Genomic DNA, 22,598 nt, shown 5'->3' with positions numbered 1-22,598 from the left:
GCTCAATGTGTTCACAGTCTTGCACTAGAACTTTGAGATAAGTTGGCTTTTCCTGTCATCTAGCCTGTAGTGATTCTTCTAACGTGTGCTGAATGTGCCTGCTCCAGGCCAGTTTGTGGATCATGGGATGAAATCTTTGAGTGCGGTGTCAAACTCGCAAACAGGACTCCTACAGTCAGAGCACTCCCTTCACCCCCCCTTACTTTGCAAAACACATACAAAATTTTCTTATCAGTGGCTTCCATAATGAACGATAGCAAGCACAAAAAATGATTAATGACGGATTAGGTGATCTATGTAACAGGGGGAAGCATGACAGTATTCCATTCTGAAGGCATGACTTTTACCAAAAAGTTATTGGCACTGTCATTTTGAAATTGCTGTTCTCAGGGATATAATTTAATGACAAATACAAGCTTATTAATAACTGACTGCAGTGTTTAAACTTGAGCATATATCTCATTGTAAACTAGAGATTTGATTATGGTATAGGGTATCAGTTTGACAGGTCTGAGACAAAGTTTGATTAAAGGAATCAATTGTAATAGTTGCTTAGGAACAATGACTTATTATAAACACTTTGGTCCAAGGAACACACATTGCCTTTAAAAATCAGCATGCAGACCATTCAATTTCACATTTGCACCTGTCAGAACCCCGAGATGACTTTCTAATGCTACCCAACAGTTGATTATCAATTATATTTTAGATGTTGTGGATGTATGAGATTCTGTTCTAAGATAACAAGGTGTGAAGCTGGATGAACACAGCAGGCCAAGCAGCACCAGAGGAGCAGGAAAGCTGATGTTTCAGGTCTGGACCCTTCTTCAGGCCTGCTGTGTTCATCCAGCTCCACACTGTGCTTCTCAGACGCCAGCGTCGGCAGTTCCTACTATCTCTGAGATCCTGTTCTATTGCTTTTGATTTTGTTTTATTCTACTTTCTTTCAGAGAATTCCAATAAAGTCTGTAGTTGATTATTCTTGACTGTTGTGAAAATATTTCTCAGTTTTCTAATCCGCCCACCTGCAAAGGTGCAATAGTGTGGCGCATTCCTCATCTGTAAAGCATGCGATGCAAGATCTGTTGAGTATTCAGTGGACCATTTAAACCCATGAACCAGTTCCCAGATCAATAATGATCGTAGAGTGGTTATAACACAGCAGGAGGCCATTCAGCCCACTGTATCTAGATCAACTCTATGCAAGAGTGACTCACCTAGTCCCACTCCCCCACCTTTCCCTTATCGTCCTGCAAACTTTCCTCGTCTGAGAATTATCCAATTATCCAATTCCTGCTTGAACATGGTGATTGGATCTGCCACCAATCATTGTCATGCAGAGCAATGCATATTATAACTATGCACTGTGGGAAAAGGTTCTCTTCATGACACCTCTGGTTCTTTTGCCAATTACCTTAAATCAGTGGCTGATTTTTGGGCTCTCTGCCAATGGGAATAGTTTACTCTGTGCAGACTCCTCAGGACTTTGAAATCCACCCTCAAATCTCCTCTTAACTTTCTCTTATCTAATCAGAATAAGCAAAATTCATGTAACTGAAGGCCATCATTCCTGGGAGCATTCTTGCAAATCATTTCTGCACTCTCTCTAATGCCTTCACATCCTTCCAAAGTAGTGTCTAATGTGTAAATAATTAATTCATGGGAGATCTATACTTCATTAATCCTCCTGACATTACTGATAATCTTTAAAAAATTATTAACTGCAGTCTTGAAGTTACACAATGCATCTTTCAAGATGTTTTATTTTCCTTTTGGTGATCTCCTAGCACGTCATACAGAGTCAGTTAGCTCAGTTGGCTGGACACCTGATTTGTGATACAGAGTGACACCAACAGTGTGGGTTTAATTCCCACACCAGCTGAGGTTATCATCCTTATCTTCTCAACCTCATCCCTCATCTGAGATGTGGTGACCCTTGAATAAACCACCACCAGTCATCTCTCTCTAATGAGAGAGTGAGACTATGGCAACAATGCATTACAAGAGTGTTACCCAATTAAAACACATATGCATTTGCTTGGCAAAAGAATGCATAAATCTTAAATTTGAGCAAACCTAATTTAGCATAATTTAGATAGCAATTTGTAATTGGTATTAAAGTGAAATCTGAAGTTTAAGATTCTACTGGTGCAAACTTTGAGTAGGTTCATTTTCAAGGAGCACATTGGAAAAGCAATCTAATTAGAACTAGCTCAACTGATCCTCATTAACAGAGTGAGATAGGACCTTTGTTTTTGGAGCATATATAAGTAGGCAACTTAGTGCAACTTAGCACGTGAGTGTAACTTACAATAGAGTGCCAGAGTTGAAGCTTCTAAAGGAGTCCACCTTACAGTGCAAATTACTTGAAGATTCTCAAGGAGTTCAGCAGAGGATGAAGAGAGGTGTTTGGTTGCTTCTGCCTAAATGCAACAACTGATTGCTCATATTTCTAGTTTACACCAAAGAACTGCCATGTTGTGAATGGATTTGTACGCAAGTTGGGTCACAATGCAGGCCAATATAAAGAAGCCATTCTTAAGAATAAGCTAATCCTGGGACAGGCTAGGCAGAGACAGGCGCGAGAATTCCTAGAAGTTTGGCACTCCACGAAGCATGCTATTAATAAACATATTGACCTCGACCCCAAACACACTCCACTACGAAGGAAAACCGGAAGTGAGGCAATCCATCTCAACGGACTCCAGAGTTTAAAAACCAGGCGGGAAAACACACCGACGCTCCATCAAAGGCTGCACTGATAATGTTACCCAGCAGGTTAATGAAACATCTGCGAAACAAGAAACCAGCTCGGTGAGCCAACCAACCTCAACCTCAACAAAGTTTGTACGTTGGTCTTTAAAATTACACCTTGTATGAGAGCATGTTCATTCGTAAAAGCATTCATAAGTTGGACGTTCATAACCTGGGGACCCCTGTAAGGTATTTGTGTTTAGGTCTCCAGTCTTTTTTTTCTCTTTTCTTAAAGCTTGTTGGGTGTAAAATTGATACTAACACAATAATAAAACAAATACAATAAACTGTTGAAGGTAGAAACTCATTATGTATAAAAAGCAGGGATATTAGAGTGATATAATTAATAACTAACAATATCCAATCGAGATGTCAGGTTGGGTGATGTGTTGCAACTGCAGAAAGTGGGAGATGCTGGGCACAAAAATGATCCGCCGTGAACATTCTCATCCGATAATTAGCCAAGTGTTTGCAATTTGAGCAACTTTGGGTCCAAAGTGAGGAGCTGGATTCTGAGCTGCTGACATTGCACCACATCAGGAGGGAGAATGTTACCTGGACATTGCCCCAGGCGGTGGTCACACTCCTTAGATCAGGTCATTTGGCTGTGATCAAGGTCAGCAAGGTGCAATTGTAGATGAAGCAAGTATGGGGACCCAAGGGGCAGCTCTCAAGAAGCCTTTGTTCCTGCAGTTATGCAATGGATATGAAGTTCATGCAAGCTGTGTGGGTGAGAGTGGCACAGCATGAAGGCTGAGGGAGCTCACTTTGTCAATATGTTACAGGGAGTCGTTCAAGGAGAAGGAGGAAATAGGAATGCAGTAGTGATAGGCTACAGTATAATTGAGGGGATAGATCTGTTCTGTGCAAGCATCAGGAAGGTTATGTTGCCTGCCTGACACCAGTGTTTAAAACATCTCCTCATGGCTAGCGAGGAATGTGGAGCGGGAGAGGAGGTATCCAGTTGTCATTATCCATGTTGGTAGCTGGGACTTGTTTCACTGGAGTGCAACAAGTTGAGGGGTGACCTTAAAGAAGTTTATAAAATCACGAGGGGCATAGACAAGGAGAATGTCAAGGGCTTTTTTCTCTAGGGTGAGGGAATTCAAAACTAGGGGGCATACTTTTTAATGTGAAAGGAGAAAGATTTAAAAAGTACATGAGGGACAACTTTTTTACACAGAGAGTGTTTAGTGTGTGGAATGAACTGCCAGAGGAAGTGGTGGACACAGGTACAGTTACAATGTTTAAAAGACATTTGGATAAGTACATGAATCGGAAAGGTTTGGAGAGATATAGGCCAAATGTGAGTAGGTGGGACTAGTTTAGTTTGGGAACAGGGGTCGGCATGGACTGGTTGGGCTGAAGGGTCTGTTTCAATGCTGTATGACTCTATGACACTAAAACTGGAAAGGAGGTTCTGCTAAAAGTTGAACAGTTAGGAGTTAAGCTAAAAAGCAGAATCTCCAAGGATTTCTACATGAACCACAGACAAGCTGGCATAGGGTAAATAAAAGCAAGGAGTTAAAGATTGGAGTGGGTGGGACATTCCTGGGGCATCAGCACTCGTACTGGGATAGAAGGGGCTTATTCTGGTCCGTTCAGCTTCTTTGTGCCATGCTGGGACCAGTGTCAAGGCAAAATGGAATCACTAGGGCTGTAGAGAGGGCTTCGAACTAATTGGATTGAATTGAATTAGGTTGTCTCATGTACTCGCAGGAATGCAACAAAAAGTTTACAAGTCGCCATCTTAGGTACGAAGATTACTAGGTAGAGAATCTTGGTACAAAACAGAGAAATAAAGAAAACTGCGGAATGTGGCATGTTTCAGGAGAAGCATAGGTTTACAAAGCAAAAGAACCGATTTGATAACAATTCCAAAGTGGGATAGGAAGTGACTGAATGTACAAGTATAAAAAAACAGCAGCTAACAGGGTCAAAGGAAGGAAATGCTAAAAGGACGAACTTAATTACTCTACTTAAATGCACATATTGTTTGAAGTAAAATAAATGAATTTCAGACATGGCTATAACGGAAATCAAAGCTAGGGAACTATATATTCACAGATATGTGATTTTTTGAAAGAATTGGAAGGAAAGGGTGTTGAGGTAGCATTGTTTGTGTGAAATGAACAATGTACAACAGCAAGAAATGATCTTGGATCAGAAGATGTAGAATCTATCTGGATGGAGATTGGAAACAACAAGGATCAATAGACACTGATGGGAGTAGTCTGCAGGCCCCTTAACAGCAGCTGTTCCATAGGACACAGAATGAATCAAGAGATAAAAAGGGTGTATAACGAGACAGTATATTAATCATGCATAATTTTAATCCTCATGTAGAGTAGGAGAATTAAATTGACAAAAGCAACTATGAGGAACAATTTATAGAATTTATTCAGATCAGTTTCTTTGAACATTACGTTTTGGTCCGACCATGGATCTGACTATTTTGGATCTGCTAATGCAAAATGAGGTAGGTTTAATAATTGATCTCAAAGTAAAAGATTTTCTAGAGAACAGTGATCATAAGATAGTAAAATTTAGCATTCAATTTGAGAGTGTGAAAATTAACATCTGTTATTTGTAAAGGATATAATAGCAGAGTATTTGAAACTTTATAATATTGTCAAGCAGAGTCTGCATGGTTTCATGAAGGGAAAATTCTGCCTGACAAATTTATAATCTTTCTTTAACAAGGTAAAAAAACAAGGTGGATAAAGGAGAACCCGTCGATGTAATGTATTTGGATTTTCAAAGGCATTTGACAAGGTACTGTACATAAGATTACTTAATAAAATAAGAACCCAAGGTGTTGGAGATAGCATGGATAGAGGACTGGCTAAATAATAGAAGATGGAAAGTTGGGACAAAGAGTGCATTTTCAGGATAGTAGACTGTTACTCGTGGAATGCCACAGGGATCAATGCTGGAGCTACAAAGTCTTATAATATATTGGTGACTTAGATGAGAGAAGTGAATGTACTGTAGCCAATATTGCAAATAGCCCAAAATAGGTGAGAAGGCAAGTGGGTGAGGATCACACAAAGAGCCTGCAATGGGATATACACAAGTCAAATGAATTAGCAACAACTTTGCGGTGGAATATAAGGTAGGAAAATGTGAGGTGATGCACTTTGGGTAGAAGAAAAGTAGGTGAATATTATCTAAATAGAGGAAGACTGCAGCAAGCTGCAGCACAGTGGGATTTGGGAGTCCCTGCACATGAATCAGAAAGGCTGATATCCAGGTTTAATGGTAATAAGGGAAAGTAAAGGGAATAAAAAAAAGGGAATGTTGGTCATTATTGCAAAGGGAATGGAGTATAATGGAGGAAGGTTCTGTTGAATCTATCCAAGACACTAGTCAGAGCACAGCTGGAATACTATAAACAGTTTTTGCCCCTTTATCCAAAGAAAGATACACTGGCATTGGAGGCAATACAGAGAAGGTTCACTGGGCTGACACCAGGTATGGAGAGATTGTTTATGAGAAGTTGAGTATGTTGAGCTTGTCCTCATTGGACTTTAGAAGAATGAGAGGTTATTGAGGTTATTCAGATTATTGAAACTTACAAGATTCTTAGGAGACTTGACAGGGTAGGTGTGGAGAGGTTGTTTCCCCTTGTGGGAGAGTCTAGGACCAGAGAGTATCATCTCAGACTAAGGGGGTTACACATTTAAGACTGAGATGAGGAGAATTGTTTCTTCTCTCATAGGATAGTGAATCTGTGGAATTCTTTATCATAGAGGGCTGTCGAGGCTGGGTCATTAAGTACACTCAAGGCTAAGATAGCTTTTTAATCATTTGGGGAATTGGGTGTTATGGAAAAAGGTAAGGAACTAGAGTTGAGGATTATCAGATCAACCGTGATCTCATTAGAAAGTAGAGCAAACACAATGGACTGAATAGCTTACTTCTGCTCCAATGTCTTATGGTCTCATGGACCAACGTGGAATTACTTTCTGTACACGCAAAATACAAATGTATTGCAAAGTTAAACAATTGCATCTGAGGATCTATGTGAAACTGTTAGCATTTCCACCAGAGTGGGACTTGATCCCACAACTTTTTGACTTAGATCAACTGAGCGATGACTATCAGCTGGTATCAGTCAAACTTTTCCGAGCTCAGGCTCTTTCAGTGTGAGCTCCTGATTATTTATGAAATAAACTTTACATTTTCTTGCCTGGTTAACAAAGGCAAAAGTATTGAACTCATAGTGGCTTTATTAAAAGAGTAGACGAAATAATTTCATATGGACACACAATGTTTGTCCATTTACTTTTGAAGAATCTAATGTATCTTCATGCATTCTTGCAATGTGACTTTTAAAACAAAATCCAGATGGATTGATGGTAGTTTCAGGGATAGTGTTCTAGCCAAGTGTCTCTATGGATGGCTTGCCTGCTCACATCCACATGACTAGTAGGGTTGACTGACTGCCAGGTTTTGGATATGTGAATAAGAGATAGTGAACAAACATGGAGATCAAAACAAAGAGAGAGAACCACGCCATCAAACGGAGATTATAGGACAACCAAAACTGCCAGGTGAAAACAAGCTCAGGATTCTCAAAACCTTGCTTGTCCATACACTCGGTACTTTGCTCTTTGTCAAACAGAAGATAATATGCTCCCAATCTCCCAGACCAGATGGTCACCTCCAAGATCAACTTCATCAGAGAATGTCTTTGTAATTTTCTCAGTGCTGAGTGTACACAATACCACTACATGAGCTGGGAGCCTTGTTATCTTTCACCTGCAGCTACTTACGGTTTAGTGGGTACATTTCAAGAGCTAACAATTTTTTAACAGTTCAGTACGTGGATATAAAGATCGCCTTTAAACAGCTGGTTTTGAGAAAGCCAAAGGAATAGCAGGGTGAGTAGTGAGCAATTGAGTGATAACAGGTAACTCGACTCAAGGGAGTAGAGTAGTGTATATTTTCATTCGTAATGTGACTGTCTTCTTTACTGTCCTTTACAAAGGGCTGTCTAAACATCACTTGGAAACTTTTGGATAGATTTTGTGCTCAGAGTTGGTGCTGAGTGATAAGCATGTGGCCAAACTCAAAGGCTGATGGAAATTCATACTGTACTGGCATACACAGCCTGGTTACACCTCCATGTGACTGAATGGATCAACATTAAGCTTCCTGATTTGCCAGCTGTGTCTGCCGATGATTACTGAAATCACTGCTTGCAACTTGGGCAGGGAAACTGCTGTTCATCCAGCCGCACAGGAATAGTTTTTAAAGCTGTTTTAAACCTACAGTGAAGGATTCAGCATTGAAGTGAGAAGATCTGACAGCCTGCTCATTGGTGATGCATTTCAGCAAAGGGCGTCTCCACATCATTCTACAACAAAGAACATAGAACAGTACAGCATAGGAACAGGCCCTTTGGTCCACCAAGTCTGTGCCAATACTGGTGACATCCTAAACTAATCCCATCTGATTGCACGTGATCCATATTCCTTTATTCCCTGCCTTTCTGTGTGCCCATCTAAATGCCTCTTAAACATTATTATTGTAACTGCTTCTGCCGCCTTTCCTGACAGCATGTTCCAGGCACCTCCAACCCTCTATGCAAAAATCTTGCCTCGTACATCTCTTTTAAACTTACCCCCTTTCATCTGAAACCTATTCCCTACAGTGTTTAACTTTTCCACCCTGGGAAAAAGAGTCTGACTATCCACGCTATCCTTGTCCCTCATAATTTTATATACTTCCAGCAGGTCACCCCTCACCTCTGACACTTAAGTGAAAACAAATCCAAGTTTGTCCAAGCTCTCCTTATAGCTAATACACTTCAATCCAAGCGACATCCTGGTAAACCTCTTTTGCACCTTCTCCAAAGCCTCCACATCCTTCCTATAATGCTGCAACCAGAACTGCACCCAATACACCAAATGCAGCTGAATTAAAGTTCTGTACAGTTGCAAAATGACTTTCCAACTTTTATACTCAATGCCCCGATAAATGAACCCAAGCCTGCCATAAGCCTCCTTTACCACCTTATCCACTTGTGTTGCCACTTTCAGCGAGCTATGGACTTGGGCCCCAAGATCCCTCTGTATATCAATGTTCCTAATGGTCTTGTTATTTTCCTCTTGCATTTGAGCTCCCAAAATGCATCTCCATACTTGTCTGGATTAAACTCCATCTTCCCCATTTCTCTGCCTAATTTTCCAACTGATCTATATCCTGCTGTATCCCTTAACAATGTTCCTCACTATCCAGAACTCCACCAATTTTTGTACTGTCTACAAACTTACTAATCAGTTCACCTACATTTTCATCCAAATAATTTACATATATTACAAACGATAGAGGTCCTAGAACCGATCCTTGCGAAATATCATTGGTCACAGACCTCCAGTTAGAAAAACACCCCTCCACATCTACTTTCTGTCTCCTTTGACCAAGCCATTTTTGTATCCAACTTACCAAGTCACCATGGATCCCATTTGAAGTAATCTTCTGGACCAGCCTACTATGAGGGATCTTGTCAAATGCTTTAGTAAAACCTATGTAAACAACAGCCACTGCCTCACTCACATCAATCGTCTTCATCACCTCCTCAAAAAAATCAAACAAATTTGAGAGATAAGTTCTTCCCTGCATAAAACCATGCAGACTATCCCTAAAATGTCCATTTTTTTCTCCAAATGCAAGTAAATCCTGTACCCAAGAATCTTCTCCAATTATTTCCCTACAATTGATGTAAGGCCCACCAGTCTGTAGTTTCCTGGATTATCTCTGTTACAAAAGAACAACATTGGCTATTTCCCAATCTTCAGCGACCTCACCTGTGGCTAAAGAGGACACAAAGATCTCTGTAAAGACCCAGAAATCTCCTCTCTTGCCTCCTTCAGCCTCCATCAGGCCCTAGGGACTTAGCGACCTCATTTTTTTTTAAGACACCAAACACCCCTTCCTTCTTAATATCGACATACCCTGGAATATCAACATGCCCCTCCTTAATCTTACCATCATCCATGTCATACCAATACAAAGTACCCATTAAGAACCTCAACCACCTCTTCTGGCTCCATGCATAAATTCCCTCCTTTGTCCTTGAGTAATCCTTCCCTTTCCCTAGCTACCCTCTTGCTTCTAATCTACATATTTAAAATGCCTTGGGATTCTCCTTAATCCTACATTTCATAATCTCTTTTAGCACACCCAATTCCTTCTTTCCTGCTTCCTTTACATTCCTCAAGAGCCTTGTCTGATTTTCTAAACCTTAAATATGCTTCCTTTTTCTTTCTGACTAATCGTTCAATATCTCTCTTCATCTAAGGTTCCCAAATCTTTCATCCTACCAGGAACATGCTGGTCTTGAACTCGAAGCAACTAGCCTTTAAATGACTCCAACATGGCAGATGTGGATTTTCCCTCAAAAAGCCACCCCCAATCAAATTTGTCCAGTTCTTGCCTGATTCTCTTGTAATTAGCCTGCCCCAGGTTTAGCAATTTCACCTGAGGACCAGATTCAATCTTATCCACAATTATCTTAAAACTTACCGAATTATGATCCGTTTCCAAAACAGTCTCCCACTGAAACTTCAATCACCTGGCCAAGCTCATTCCCAAGACAAGGTCCAGCATGGCCCCTAATCTCCTATTTTCCATACTTAAAAGGCCTAATGCCTGCTTTAGGGCCCTGCCTATGGAATATTAATAAAGACAGCACCATGAATTTGGAACTGCATAGGAGTAAAGTACATGCAGAAAAATAGCCACAGTACGTGTACATGATTTACGAACATCCAACTTATAAATGCAATCCCATAAAGGATTGCAATTTTAAAGACATGGCATAGAAACATTTCCAATGGCTGCTGGACATTGCCCGTATTGTGTTCGGATTTGCGTATAAATTGACTTGCAAACAGACTCCAGAATGGAAACCAGCCACCACCCAGGGACTGCCTGTACCAATTCCCCAGTTCTCAGCTTCATCATGAGATGGTTCCAAATGTGCTTCTAACATGGGGCCTTGCTAAGTTTGCAGACCATCTGCTTGCCCCCTTAACACATGGATTGCAACCCCTGTGACGTCTCCTTTCAATCACTTATTTGTTTCTCTGGTAATCTTCACTTTGTAACGGCTTCATATCTTCAGGTTATTCAGTCCACAATTAGTGTCTGTTCTAAAGCTACATTTTCTGTCATTTGAATAAAGGGAACCTTCTAAAGAACCTTGGCAATGGAATCAAGGAGGTGCCATGTTTTATAGCTCTGGGACACCAATGCCAGCTTTAGAGAAGCACTGGGATGGTCTTTTGGTGGGATGGAGCTTTTCAGGCTGAAGTGAACTTGTGCTGGAACGTATACAGGACGATATGGGTCAGACGCAAATTAACAGGGAGGAATAATATAAATTAAAGGATAGATTGCCTTTCCTATTAGCACAAGAACTCCTCAGTCTCAGAGAGACATTTGTCAACAACAAGAAAGGTGTGCCAAAAAAAAAACTTGGAAATTTCCCTTCTGATGTCCTGCCATAAATTTGTCTGTACCAGGCTGGAAGGAAAGCTGGCTTTTGTATTACACAACACATTTTGTTTCCTGTTAAAACATTCATGGAATGCAGATGTTGCCCATCCCTTGAAAGTTGGTGTTGAGCTATCTTCTCAAACTCCTACAGTCCACATGTTGCAGGTACAGCCACAGTAGGAAAGTATTTAACCTTCTATCAAAAAGACATCTGTGTACCTTTAAAACAGAGCGGTGAGGAGCTTTGAGTGGAATTATTTATTTTATGTGCATTTTCTGCTCGAATTCATTTGCAGTAATGTACTGATTTATTCAGGTGTGAGACCAGCTTCATGCAAGCCATTTAAAAACCATTTCCATCTCTCCTGAGTGCAGATAAATTCTGCAGCACATAATTTTTTTTTAAACTAAGATACTCAGAGGCTGGAGAAGCAATTTTTTCCCCTACAGAAGGTTTAACATTTTATCAGCACATATAAAGTGCCACAGATGCATAACTATAGCTACAGGTGTGTAATATTCCCAGTTCTAGATTTGTAAAACAAAAAAAAATTCCCAATTCCCAGTCAACGAATGAGTTGGTTGATCTTGACATGTGACAACAATTGGGCAGTTCTCAATGACTCAACATCCAGGGAGTTACGACGGAGTTGGGGTCATCTCCAGGATTGGGAACCTAATGGACCTGCTCTCTAGTGATTCCTGAATGAAGTGTGCAAGTTACGTGGTTGATCGGTGAATGTAAGAAATAGGAGCAGGATAAGCAATTGAGCTCCTCCAGTCTGCTCCACTTTTCATACAGTCATGGCTGATCTCATCTTGACCTAAACTCCACCATCAATGAGTTCCACAGATTCACGCTCCTTTGAGAGAATTCCTCATCTCTGTTTTAAATCTGCTACCCCTTATCCCGGAACTTTGAATTCTCAATCTAGATTGCCCCATATGAGGAAACATCCTCACTACGTCCATGTGACAGATGATCACTTTCGGATGTGTTGAGGAGGATATCAGAGAGCAACAATGGCCCCGGTTTTCCAGATAGTCAGGCTGTCGCCCATTCCAATGTAGATGGGAGTTGTGTATGAGAACCCTGCTGAATCCCCATTGTAGCAGACTCTGAAGGAATTGCCTTGTGAATTAAGATTCCACTAGACAATTCCTCCACGCTTGTAACCATCTGAAAGTCTCCATATAAATCTGAGAATCCAGAGGGTTCCAATGAAATTGTGTAAAATTGTTATCAGGAAATGTTAGACTATTAAATGCATCTTTTAACTCCTGAGTAACTATTCAATTGACCCCACACTTACCTCAGAACTCCAACAAAACAGCCCACTATATTCTGCCACATCCACAAGCATCGACTCCCTCCACCACTGATGCTCAGTAGCAGCTGTGTGCACTACCTACAAGATGCACTGCAGAAATTCTCCAAAGACCTTTACGCAACACCATCCAAACCCGCGACCACTTCCATTGAGAAGGACAAAGGCAGCAGATACATGGGAACACCACCACCTGCAAGTTCCCCTCCGAGCCATTCACCATTCTGACTTGGAAACATATCATCGTTCCTTCGCTGTCACTGGGTCAAAATCCTGGAATTCTTTCCCTAGGGACATTGTGGTTCTACCTACAGCACGTGGACTGCAGTGGTTCAAGAAGGCAGCTCACCACCACTTTCTCAAGGGCAACTGGGGACAGGCAAATAAATGGTCAGCAGTGACACCAATGTCACACGAGAGAATTAAAGAAGAACTAGGACTTACAACCCTCAGACTCTTGACCCAACACCTCTCCCCCAACAAGACCCAACCCATCTTCTCCCACTCAATCCCCAGGCACCCTTACATCTCTACAGCCCCATCCAGTCCCTCTCACTGCCACATCAGAGGACGCCTAACCCAACACCCACCCTCCCTGTCCCCTGCCAGACCTGATTTCTCCCACCCACCTCAACCTTCTTTTAAACACTGCATACGCATGCCTGGTCCCCTTGCCAACTTCACACTGGCACCCTAGTAACTTGGCATTGAACCCCGCCCCACATGGCATCCTCCCCACCCAGCCCCCAAACAACACAGTTGCCTTACAGACTTATGGTTTGACAGTAGATGTTGTGGGGACTTTTAAATTTCAGAATACAGCAGCGGACTGCTGTTAAAGGGGATGTGGTTTGCCTTCCCCAAATAATTCTGCATGACAAGGGAACTGGGTGCAATGCCACTCCTCAGAAATTACATCCGTATGCATCTACAATTCTCACTCCCAAATGTCTATTGCTCTTCCACCCACCGTAGACTGCTCACATCCAATGAACGAGAAAACTCGCCTCGGCTTCCTGTCTGAAGTTCCCTCACTTTTCATCATACTTGTTTCACATTTGTGCAGAACTGCTATTTTGGTGATTCATTTAATATGTTTAGTAACAAAGAAATTTGAGTATAAAGCAGACGGTTTTTATTCAACAACATTCATGTATTGACATGAAAATGTGTTAAAGTGCAACACAAGTATTTTTATATTCAATATAATGAAATCAAGGAAAAAAAATCAATATTTCATAAAATGTTTTTCAACAAAGTTCATTATCTTGGCTGAACTGGGGCATTTGAAATGCCAAAATAAAATTAAGCAGCATGAAAATCATATTGTTCCACTCTGTTATTCTTGGCTGAGTTCAACAGTTTCTACAATAATAAGTGAAATAAAAATCTTGTTTGATGTAAAGGGATCAGCGGCAGATGGAGAATGCTGCGCAGTGAATATTCAAGCTGAGACCTTGGTTTGTGGTTTAAGATTGAAGCCTCCCCCTGTGAAGTGGGGATAGCTTGTCCTCTGAGGGTGAATTAAAGGCTGTTCCTCCTGCTCCAAGGCTCTTTGTCTCTCACTAAAAGCGAGAAAGAAAAAAGAAATTTAATTTATTTTAAACATATAACATTTATTTATTCATTTATTTAACAGATATGGATTTTTTAAAGTATAATATAGAGTCATAGTGTTGTAAACCACAGGAACAGACCCCTCGGTCCAACTTGTCCATACTGACCAGATTTGCGAGCATTTGGCCCATATCCCTCTAAACCCTTCCTATTCATATACCCATCCAGATGCCATTTAAATGTTGTAATTATACCAGCCTCCACCACTTCTTCTGGCAGCTCATTCCATACATGCACCACCTCTGTATGAAGAAGTTCCCCTTCAGGTCCCTTTTAAATCTTTCCCCTCTCACCTTAAACCTATGCCTTCTAGTTTTGGACTCCCCTACACTACACTGGGAAAAATACCATAGATTCACCTTATCTATGCCCCTCATGATTTTATAAACCTCTTTAATGTCAATCCTCAGCCTCCTACACTCAAATGAAAATAGTCCCAGCCTATGGAGCCTCTCCCTTTAGCTCAAACCCTCCTACCCCAGCAAAATCCTTGTACATATTTTCTGAGCATTTTCACGTTTAACAACATCTTTCCTATAACAGGGAGACCAGAAGTGAATGCAGTATTCTAAGACTGACCTCACAATTGTCCTGTACAGCCACAACATGGCGTCCCAACTCCAATACTGAATGCACTGAACAAGGAAAACAAGCATGCCAAATGTCTTAGATAACAAGGTATACAGCTGGATGAACACAGCAGGCCAAGCAGCATCACAGGAGCAGGAAGGCTGACGTTTCGGGCCTAGACTCTTCTTCAGTTCCTCTGATGCTGCTTGGCCTGCTGTGTTCATCCAGCTCTACACCTCGTTATCTCAGATTCTCCAGCATCTACAGTTCCTATTATCTCATGCCAAATGTCTTCTTCACCACCCTGTCAACCTGTGATTCCACTTTCAAGGAACTATGTACCTGTACCCTTAGGCCGCTTTGTTCGGCAACACTCCCCAGAGCCCTACCATTAACTGTATAGGTCCTGCCCTGGTTTGCCTTACCAAAATGCAACACCTCACATTTATTAAATTAAACTCCAATTGCCACTCCTCAGCTGACTGGCCCATTTGAACAAAGTCCCGTTTTACTCTGAGATAACTTTCTTCACTGTCCACTACATCACCAATTTTGGTGTCATCCACAAACTTACTAACCACGTCTCTTGTATTCACATCCAAATCACTTATATAATTGATGAACAGCATTGGATCAAGCACTGATCCTTGTGGCATACCACTGGTCACAAAGCCTCCAGTCCAAAAAACAACCCTCTACCACCACCCTCCATCTCTTACTTTCAAGTCAATTTTGTATCCAATTGGTTAGCTCCCCGTATTCCACGTGATGGTTCCTGCCTCTACCACCCTTCCGATCGGTGAGTTCCAGATACCCACCACCCTCTGAGTTAAAACAATTCTTCATTCCTGTATTCCATGTGATCTAACCTTGCTAACCAGTCTACCATGAGGAACCTTGTCGAACGCCTTACTGAAATTTATATTGACAATGTCTATCACTCTGCCTTTATCAATCTTCTTTGTCATCTCTTCAAAAGACATATTCAAGTTAGTGAGACACAATTTATTATGCTCAAAGCCATATTGACTATCCCTAATCAGTCCTTGCCTTTCGAAATGCATGTAAATCACGTCCATCAGAATCCCCACTAACCAACCCACCAGTGATGTCGGGCTCACTGGTCTATAGTTCCCAGGCTTTTCCTTACCACCTTTCTTAAATAATGGCACCACATTAGCCACTTGCCAGTCTTCCAGCACCTCACCCGTGGCTATCGATGATAAAAATATCTCAGCAAGGGGCCCAGCAATCACTTCCCCAGCTTCCCACAAAGTTCTTGTATACACCTGATCAAGTCCCAAGGATTTATCTACCTTTGTGCATTTTAAGACCTCCAGCATTTCCTCTTCTGTCATATAAACTCTTTTCAAGACATCACTATTTATTTCCCCAAGTTCCCTTGCTTCCAACTCCTTCTCAGATAAGAAGAAATTTTTTCATTTAAATGGTTCTGCACCTTTGAAAATATATACTGCAGAAAACTGTAGACGCTCAGTTGCTGAACGCATAAAAGTCAAATACCAACAGATATTTGATATCCGGGAAATCAAGAGATATTGTGGGAAGGTGTGGGCTCAAAGAGCTGAATGGCTTGTTTTGACATTTTGTATTTTTATGTTCAGACACATGCTGAATCCCATGCCCCCACCAATCATTTATTATTAATAGATACAAAGCCTGACCTCAGATTTGTTGACGCTGGACCTACAGGGACTGAAATGGAAAGCAGTCAGTTGTTCAGCTGGACATGAATACAATTCCCTAAAAATAATATGGCTAAAATTCCAAATATTCATATTCTTTGAAAGGGTGCTGGGAAATTGATAGATAGGGTAGATGGGAAGGAACTTTACCCCTTAGCTGAGGGATCAATAACTATGGCAAGTAGATTTAAAATAAAGGGCAGAAAGTTTAGAGGGGATTTAGGGAAGAATTGTTTTAACTCAGAGGGTGGTGGGTATCTGGAACTCACTGATCAGAAGGGTAGTAGAGGCAGGAACCATCACAATATTTAAGAAGTATTTTGATAATAATCTGAAACACCATGGTATGTACAAGGCTAGGGATCACATGCTGGAAATGGGACTAGATGCTTGTTGACCAGCATGGATTTGATGGGCTGAAGGCCTCCTTCCATGCTGCAAATCTCCATGGCATTATGATTTTAAATTGGAATTGCCTAAACTTAGAACTGAGTTGATCAATGTGAATGTATTTAAGTGGAAGTTAGACGAGCACACGAGAAAGGAAGCAATATTAGGACCAATATTTTCTCATCAACCTGTTCAGCGATGTTTCTACACACCTCTGGAGTTGAATCCAAGCATCCTTAGTCCAGAGGTGAGAACACTGCCACTGCACCAAATATTAAGCCAAGCCGGTAGAGTTACATAAAGGAGAATCGAAGAAGACTTGTGAAGAGCAGAAACATCAAAATAAGCCTTTTGGAAAGAATAGCTTGTTCCAGTGCTGGAAATTCTATATACTTTGGTACATACATAAAACTTCAGCATTGCTGAGAAAAGATGCATTTCCATGTTCTTTGCAGACAGAATGACCATGTACTATACACAGTGCCTGCTCCAATGCAACAAAATAGGTGACAGCCATTCTCTGATTCATTTCTCAGGGGAATACCCTGACCAGAGTCAACCTGCCTGGTTTAAAATTTAAACAAAGCTCAGCAGTTAATTGTCAATCAGTATTAACAGGTGCATTCTCAATGACAATGCCTCTACCAATCAGAGTCCACTTGCCAACCAATCAGCATTTCCTTCTCATGTCATATTTTCCCTGCAACTTGGTATTCTTGTGGATTGTCCTGATAAATGCAAGATGAAAACTTTAACAAAACATTTCTTTATTCAAGAACCCTACTACCAAACGATTAATGTATATAATAGTCAGTGGTCACCTTTGGATTGATTTTACAATGGGAAGCAGTGGTGTCTTGCCTGGAGTTGCACAAGCATCTCTCACATCACAAGCATCTGATGCAGACGATGTGAGAATCTGCAAGGACTGCACTTCAGAAGAAACAAGCGCACAAATACATTCAAGTCCAGCAACCCATCTGAAGACATGGTTTCTCAGGGACGGAAATGCATCAGGACAAAAAAGCTTGAATGCACAAATAAGTGTCTCATTGCATTCCTGAGGATATCTGGCTTATTTTATAAGAGGGAAGTTCCTAGAGGGAAATTTATTATATCAAAATGCTGATTTTAATTGTCCTCTAAATAAATATGAAAGAAGAAAGTAAAATGCAACATGAAAATTAAAGCTCTAAATTGATCTTTAAAAGAAAGAACTTAAAAGAATAGTGGCTCATACAAACCACAGAACCTGCCTTTAAGAATTTGCATTCTAACTCTGGGAAATGGTTTGTAAAAATGGCACTGAAGGGGATGCCTTCAGTGAATATGTTGTATTTCCCAGGCAAAGCAGTTTAAATCCAGGATGGATTTAAATAATTTGAGACCATTAACAATAAATCTCAAATCAAGTCAGGGCTGCCCAGTATTGAGACTGTTGTTGGAGATCCTTGTACAGTTAAGCACAATGCTTCCTTACAGGATTGATTTTACTTGCTGTGCCCAATGCTCACATGCACATTCCACAAACTATCAGGAGAACTACTCCAATACCAATAAGCCACAAATTTGCAATTCTTGCCTCCATACATTAAAAATAGCAAAGATTGCTGAGCTGACTGAAATGAAAACTTTGATTTAGGAAAAGCTGTTCCAGTATATTCATTCTGGATGGCATTAAATGAGTTACAAAGTAATAAAACACATTGAGGTGGCTCAACTTTAAAGGACTGAGATGTGTGAATTCACCAACTGTCATGTCTTTTCCTGCCAAACAAATTAAAGAATAGTCACTTCTTATTGATCTCTTTTTTTAAATTGCACTATGGCTTAAGCAAGTGTAAGATATTGATCACTTGACTAGTACAAGGTATTAGATTTTATCTTCAAATGGAAATTCAGGCTTATTCATCACATCGTGTATATTACAGTACATTTCAGCACTTCTGAGCAATTTTAATAAATCTGGTATGTTTAGAACCTTCAGTTTACTTAATAGTTTAACCGTTTGAAGGCTGCAGTGGTGTTCCTACACTATGTGGAAATTCAATAATAAAAGACAGTATGTCAAAATGCCTGGGGCCTAGGGTTGTCAATGTCTTGACCCTTGTTTTCAAATCTCTCCACGGTCTCACCCTTTCCTTTCTCTGTAATCTTGTCCAAACTGATAACTCTCTGAGATTTCTGCACCTTTTTTTATCCTGGCCTCTTGTGCAAACCCAATTATAATATCTTCACGATTGATTCAGTTACTTAGGCCGCACGCTGTGGATTACCCCTCACTACATCTATACCATGCTTTCAGACTTTCATTAACACCTACAATTTTGACCAAATCTGTGGTTTTCTGACTTAAGAATATTCCTATGAAACACGTTGGGACATTTCATTCGGTGAAATCTTCACAGCTTCTGAACAATGTAGCAATGGCAAAAATATGGTGAGATCAGAAAAAAAGTAGATTCCCAACATCAAGAAGAAAGAAAGTCCAATTCTGTAACTAAGTTTTGAATGACGAGATAAAAATCTCACTTGTGAGTGACAAGAGGCCTATTTGTATTCATTTGCATGCACTAGTGTGCCATTAGTATCTAATTTTACCTCACTGATATGCATGTTCCCATTCTCCCACATGCCAAAGAGAAACTAGGCAGCAACAATTCCTGACATGAAAATCAGGGTGGTCACTGCCTCCTCCTCTGAATTTCCATCTGGAACAGCAGTATCCAATATCAAACGGCATTGCCCATACTGCACACCCCCATCCACACAGTTTGATATCCGACATGTACCGCCCTGTCCACGTCCTCATTGCACATCTCCAACCCACTAACAATACAGTTCTCCACTTTAATGCTGCACTTTGGAATGTGCTGGCACTTTTATTGTAATAATGCATGCAGGGACAGTCACCCATCTCCGGGATCAGACCAGGCTGCCTCTCAGATCTCCTCACTTGCTCCATTATTGCTCACTCACTTTACACCCACTGGGTTGCTCACCATATCTCTCCCCTGCACGTACTTACACCAAAGGCCATATCTCAATATCTAAGGGGAATAGTCCTTGGTCAAATCAAGGGTTGCAGCCTTCAATCAGGCAGTCCTGGCTGGGTTTAAAAACGGGAATTGCAGTGGTCCTGGCAGTGGTGAGTGCTTCCGCAGCTAGTGAGAAGGAAGATAGCCAAGTGCCGCACAGGGGTGCTGCATAGCTAATGAAGCAGTCTGCCTGGAATAATGTGGAGAAAACCCTCTAGGACTCACAGAGACCACACCCTCCATGAAACTTAGTGAAACTGACACTCTGCTGATTTTGGTAAAATTCAGCCCATTATGTTAAGGGTGCTATAGAAGTATAAATAGTTGTGATTGAGCATATTTTGGGAGGTTTGATTGTGTGAGACCTGCCCAAGGTTTGCAAATGTTGTTCCATTGACCTTATAAAGATTGCTGCCTCATTGAATTGAGTGTTTTCAGTCTCCGTGAAATAAATGCTTTTGCTCTACGCCAGGGGAAGAATATCCAGAAAAGTCCCAAATGACCCCATGATTTTACAGGGAGGTGATGGCCTTGTGGTATTATTGCTAAACTATTAGTCCAGAGACCCAGGTAATGTTCTGAGGACTTGGGTTCGAATCCTGCCATGACAGAGAGTGGAATTTGAATCCAGTACATATCTGGAATTAGGAGTCCAATGGTGACATAAAACCACTGTCTAGCATCAAACCCATTGGTTGACTGATGCCCTTTAGGGAAGGAATCTGCCACCCTTACCTGACTCCAGACCCCAGCAATGTGATTGACACTTAACTGCTCTGTGGGCAATTAGGGATGGGTAATAAATGCTGGCCTGGCCAGAGTCACCCACATCCTGTGAATGAGTAAAAAAGAGAATAGTTTCCTAGTCCCTTGAGAGCCGTGCTCTCTTAATCCCCAGAACCTCTCAGGCATCAAAGATAAACAAAACTAATTACATAGTTATGACGAGAGAACTGGTTAGGTTGACTGGGCAGAGTAAAAGGTGTGGTAATGAACGAACAGTTGGAAACATTCAAAGTGCTCAACAAAAGTAAAAGTCACAATATTGCTACTCTCTCGTTAGACAGAGAAAGAGACAGCTGGTGGTGGTTTAACCTGAGGGGCACCATCCCTCAGGCAGAGAGAGAGGTTGAGAAAGAGAGTCCTCCACGGTAATCTCAGTTAGTGTGGGAATTGAACTTATGTTGTTGGTATCACTCTCCATCACAAACCACCCATCCAGCTAACTGATGCTTAATAAAAATACATCGTCTTAAACAAAAATTCAGCAAGAAAGACCCATCATTTAGGAGGTAAAGTCTCATCTAGATTAAATGAAGATATTTAAAATGTCGCAAAGAACAGTAACAAGGTCTGCAGCTTGGTTTTTTTAGAAGCTAGCAAGGGACCGCAAAAGAAGCTGATGAATAAGTGGGGAAAAAAAGCAGTATGAGAGCAAATTAGCCAATCAATATTTTTATAGAGATTTTCTAATCAACCTGTTCAGAGATATTGTTACACACTTCTGGGAAGGTGGGACTTGAACCTAGGCCTCCTGGATCAGAAGTAAGGACACTACCATTGCAGAACAAGAGCCCCCTCCAGCTCTCATTTTTAGAAGAGGCCCCTTGCTTTCAGCCAGCAGAAATAGTGTCTATCTGTCCATCCATCTCATTATCTATTCACTTAAATATCTTGAAATTGACGTCAAACACTTTAACCAGAATTCCACGGAAAAACAACTCTGGTTTGTGAAATATTTTCTCGTAATCGAAGCCTTGGAATCCAGGTATAAATGTACACTTACTCCGTTGCAGGGGCAATATTTCATGCTACGGCTTTTTCCTCAGTACTGCTCAAGTGCTCCAGGTTTGGTTTTGACAGGGATAGGAGGAACTGCAGATGCTGGAGAATCCGAGACAACAAGGTGCAGAGCTGGATGAACATAGTAGGCTAACCAGCATCATAGGAGCAGAAAGGCTGATGTTTCGGGCCTAGACCCTTCATCAGAAATGGGGGAGGGGAAGGTGGTTCTGAAATAAATAGGGAGAGAGGGGGAGGCGGATAGAAGATGGATAGAGGAGAGGATAGGTGGAGAGGAATCAAACAGGTCGAAGAGGCGGGAATGGAGCCAGTAAAGGTGAGTGTAGGTGGGGAGTTAGGGAGGGGATAGGTCAGTCCAGGGAGGACGGACAGGTCAAGGGGGCGGGATGAAGTTAGTAGGTAGGAAATGGGGGTGCGGCTTGAGGTGGGAGGAAGGACAGGTTAGGGAGGCGGGGACGAGCTGGACTGGTTTCGGGATGCGGTAGGGGGAAGGGAGATTTTGAAGCTTGTGAAATCCACATTGATACCATTGGGCTGCAGGGTTCCCAAACGGAATATGAGTTGCTGTTCCTGCAACCTTCGGGTGGCATCGTTGTGGCACTGCAGGAGGCCCAGGATGGACATGTCGTCTGAGGAATGGGAGGGGGAGTTGAAATGGTTCGCAACTGGGAGGTGCAGTTGTTTATTGCGAATCGAGCGTAGGTGTTCTGCAAAGTGGTCCCCGAGACTCCGCTTGGTTTCACCGATGTAGAGGAGGCCACAACGGGTACAGCGGATGCAGTATACCACATTGGCAGATATGCAGGTGAACATCTGCTTGATGTGGAAAGTCTTCTTGGGGCCTGGGATGGGGGTGAGGGAGGAGGTATGGGGGCAGGTGTAGC

The 22,598-nt window shown here is 41.5% G+C and overlaps 1 protein-coding gene across 1 annotated transcript in view; it reads right to left on the bottom strand.

Moving 5' to 3' along the window:
- Positions 1 to 13,863: 13,863 nt before the first annotated feature.
- cfap58 (cilia and flagella associated protein 58) overlaps positions 13,864 to 22,598 on the bottom strand; it is a 169,144-nt gene continuing 160,409 nt past the window's right edge. Inside the window, exon 17 of the mRNA XM_048608992.1 lies at positions 13,864 to 14,155. Coding sequence (XP_048464949.1) covers positions 14,035 to 14,155 — 121 coding nt within the window. The 3' untranslated portion in view covers positions 13,864 to 14,034. The remainder of the gene's footprint in view (positions 14,156 to 22,598) is intronic.

The sequence above is a fragment of the Rhincodon typus genome, chromosome 20 (genome assembly GCF_021869965.1).
Source record: "Rhincodon typus isolate 14 chromosome 20, sRhiTyp1.1, whole genome shotgun sequence".
Classification (NCBI taxonomy): Eukaryota; Metazoa; Chordata; class Chondrichthyes; order Orectolobiformes; family Rhincodontidae; genus Rhincodon; species Rhincodon typus.
This window is presented reverse-complemented; position numbering and strand designations above follow the sequence as displayed.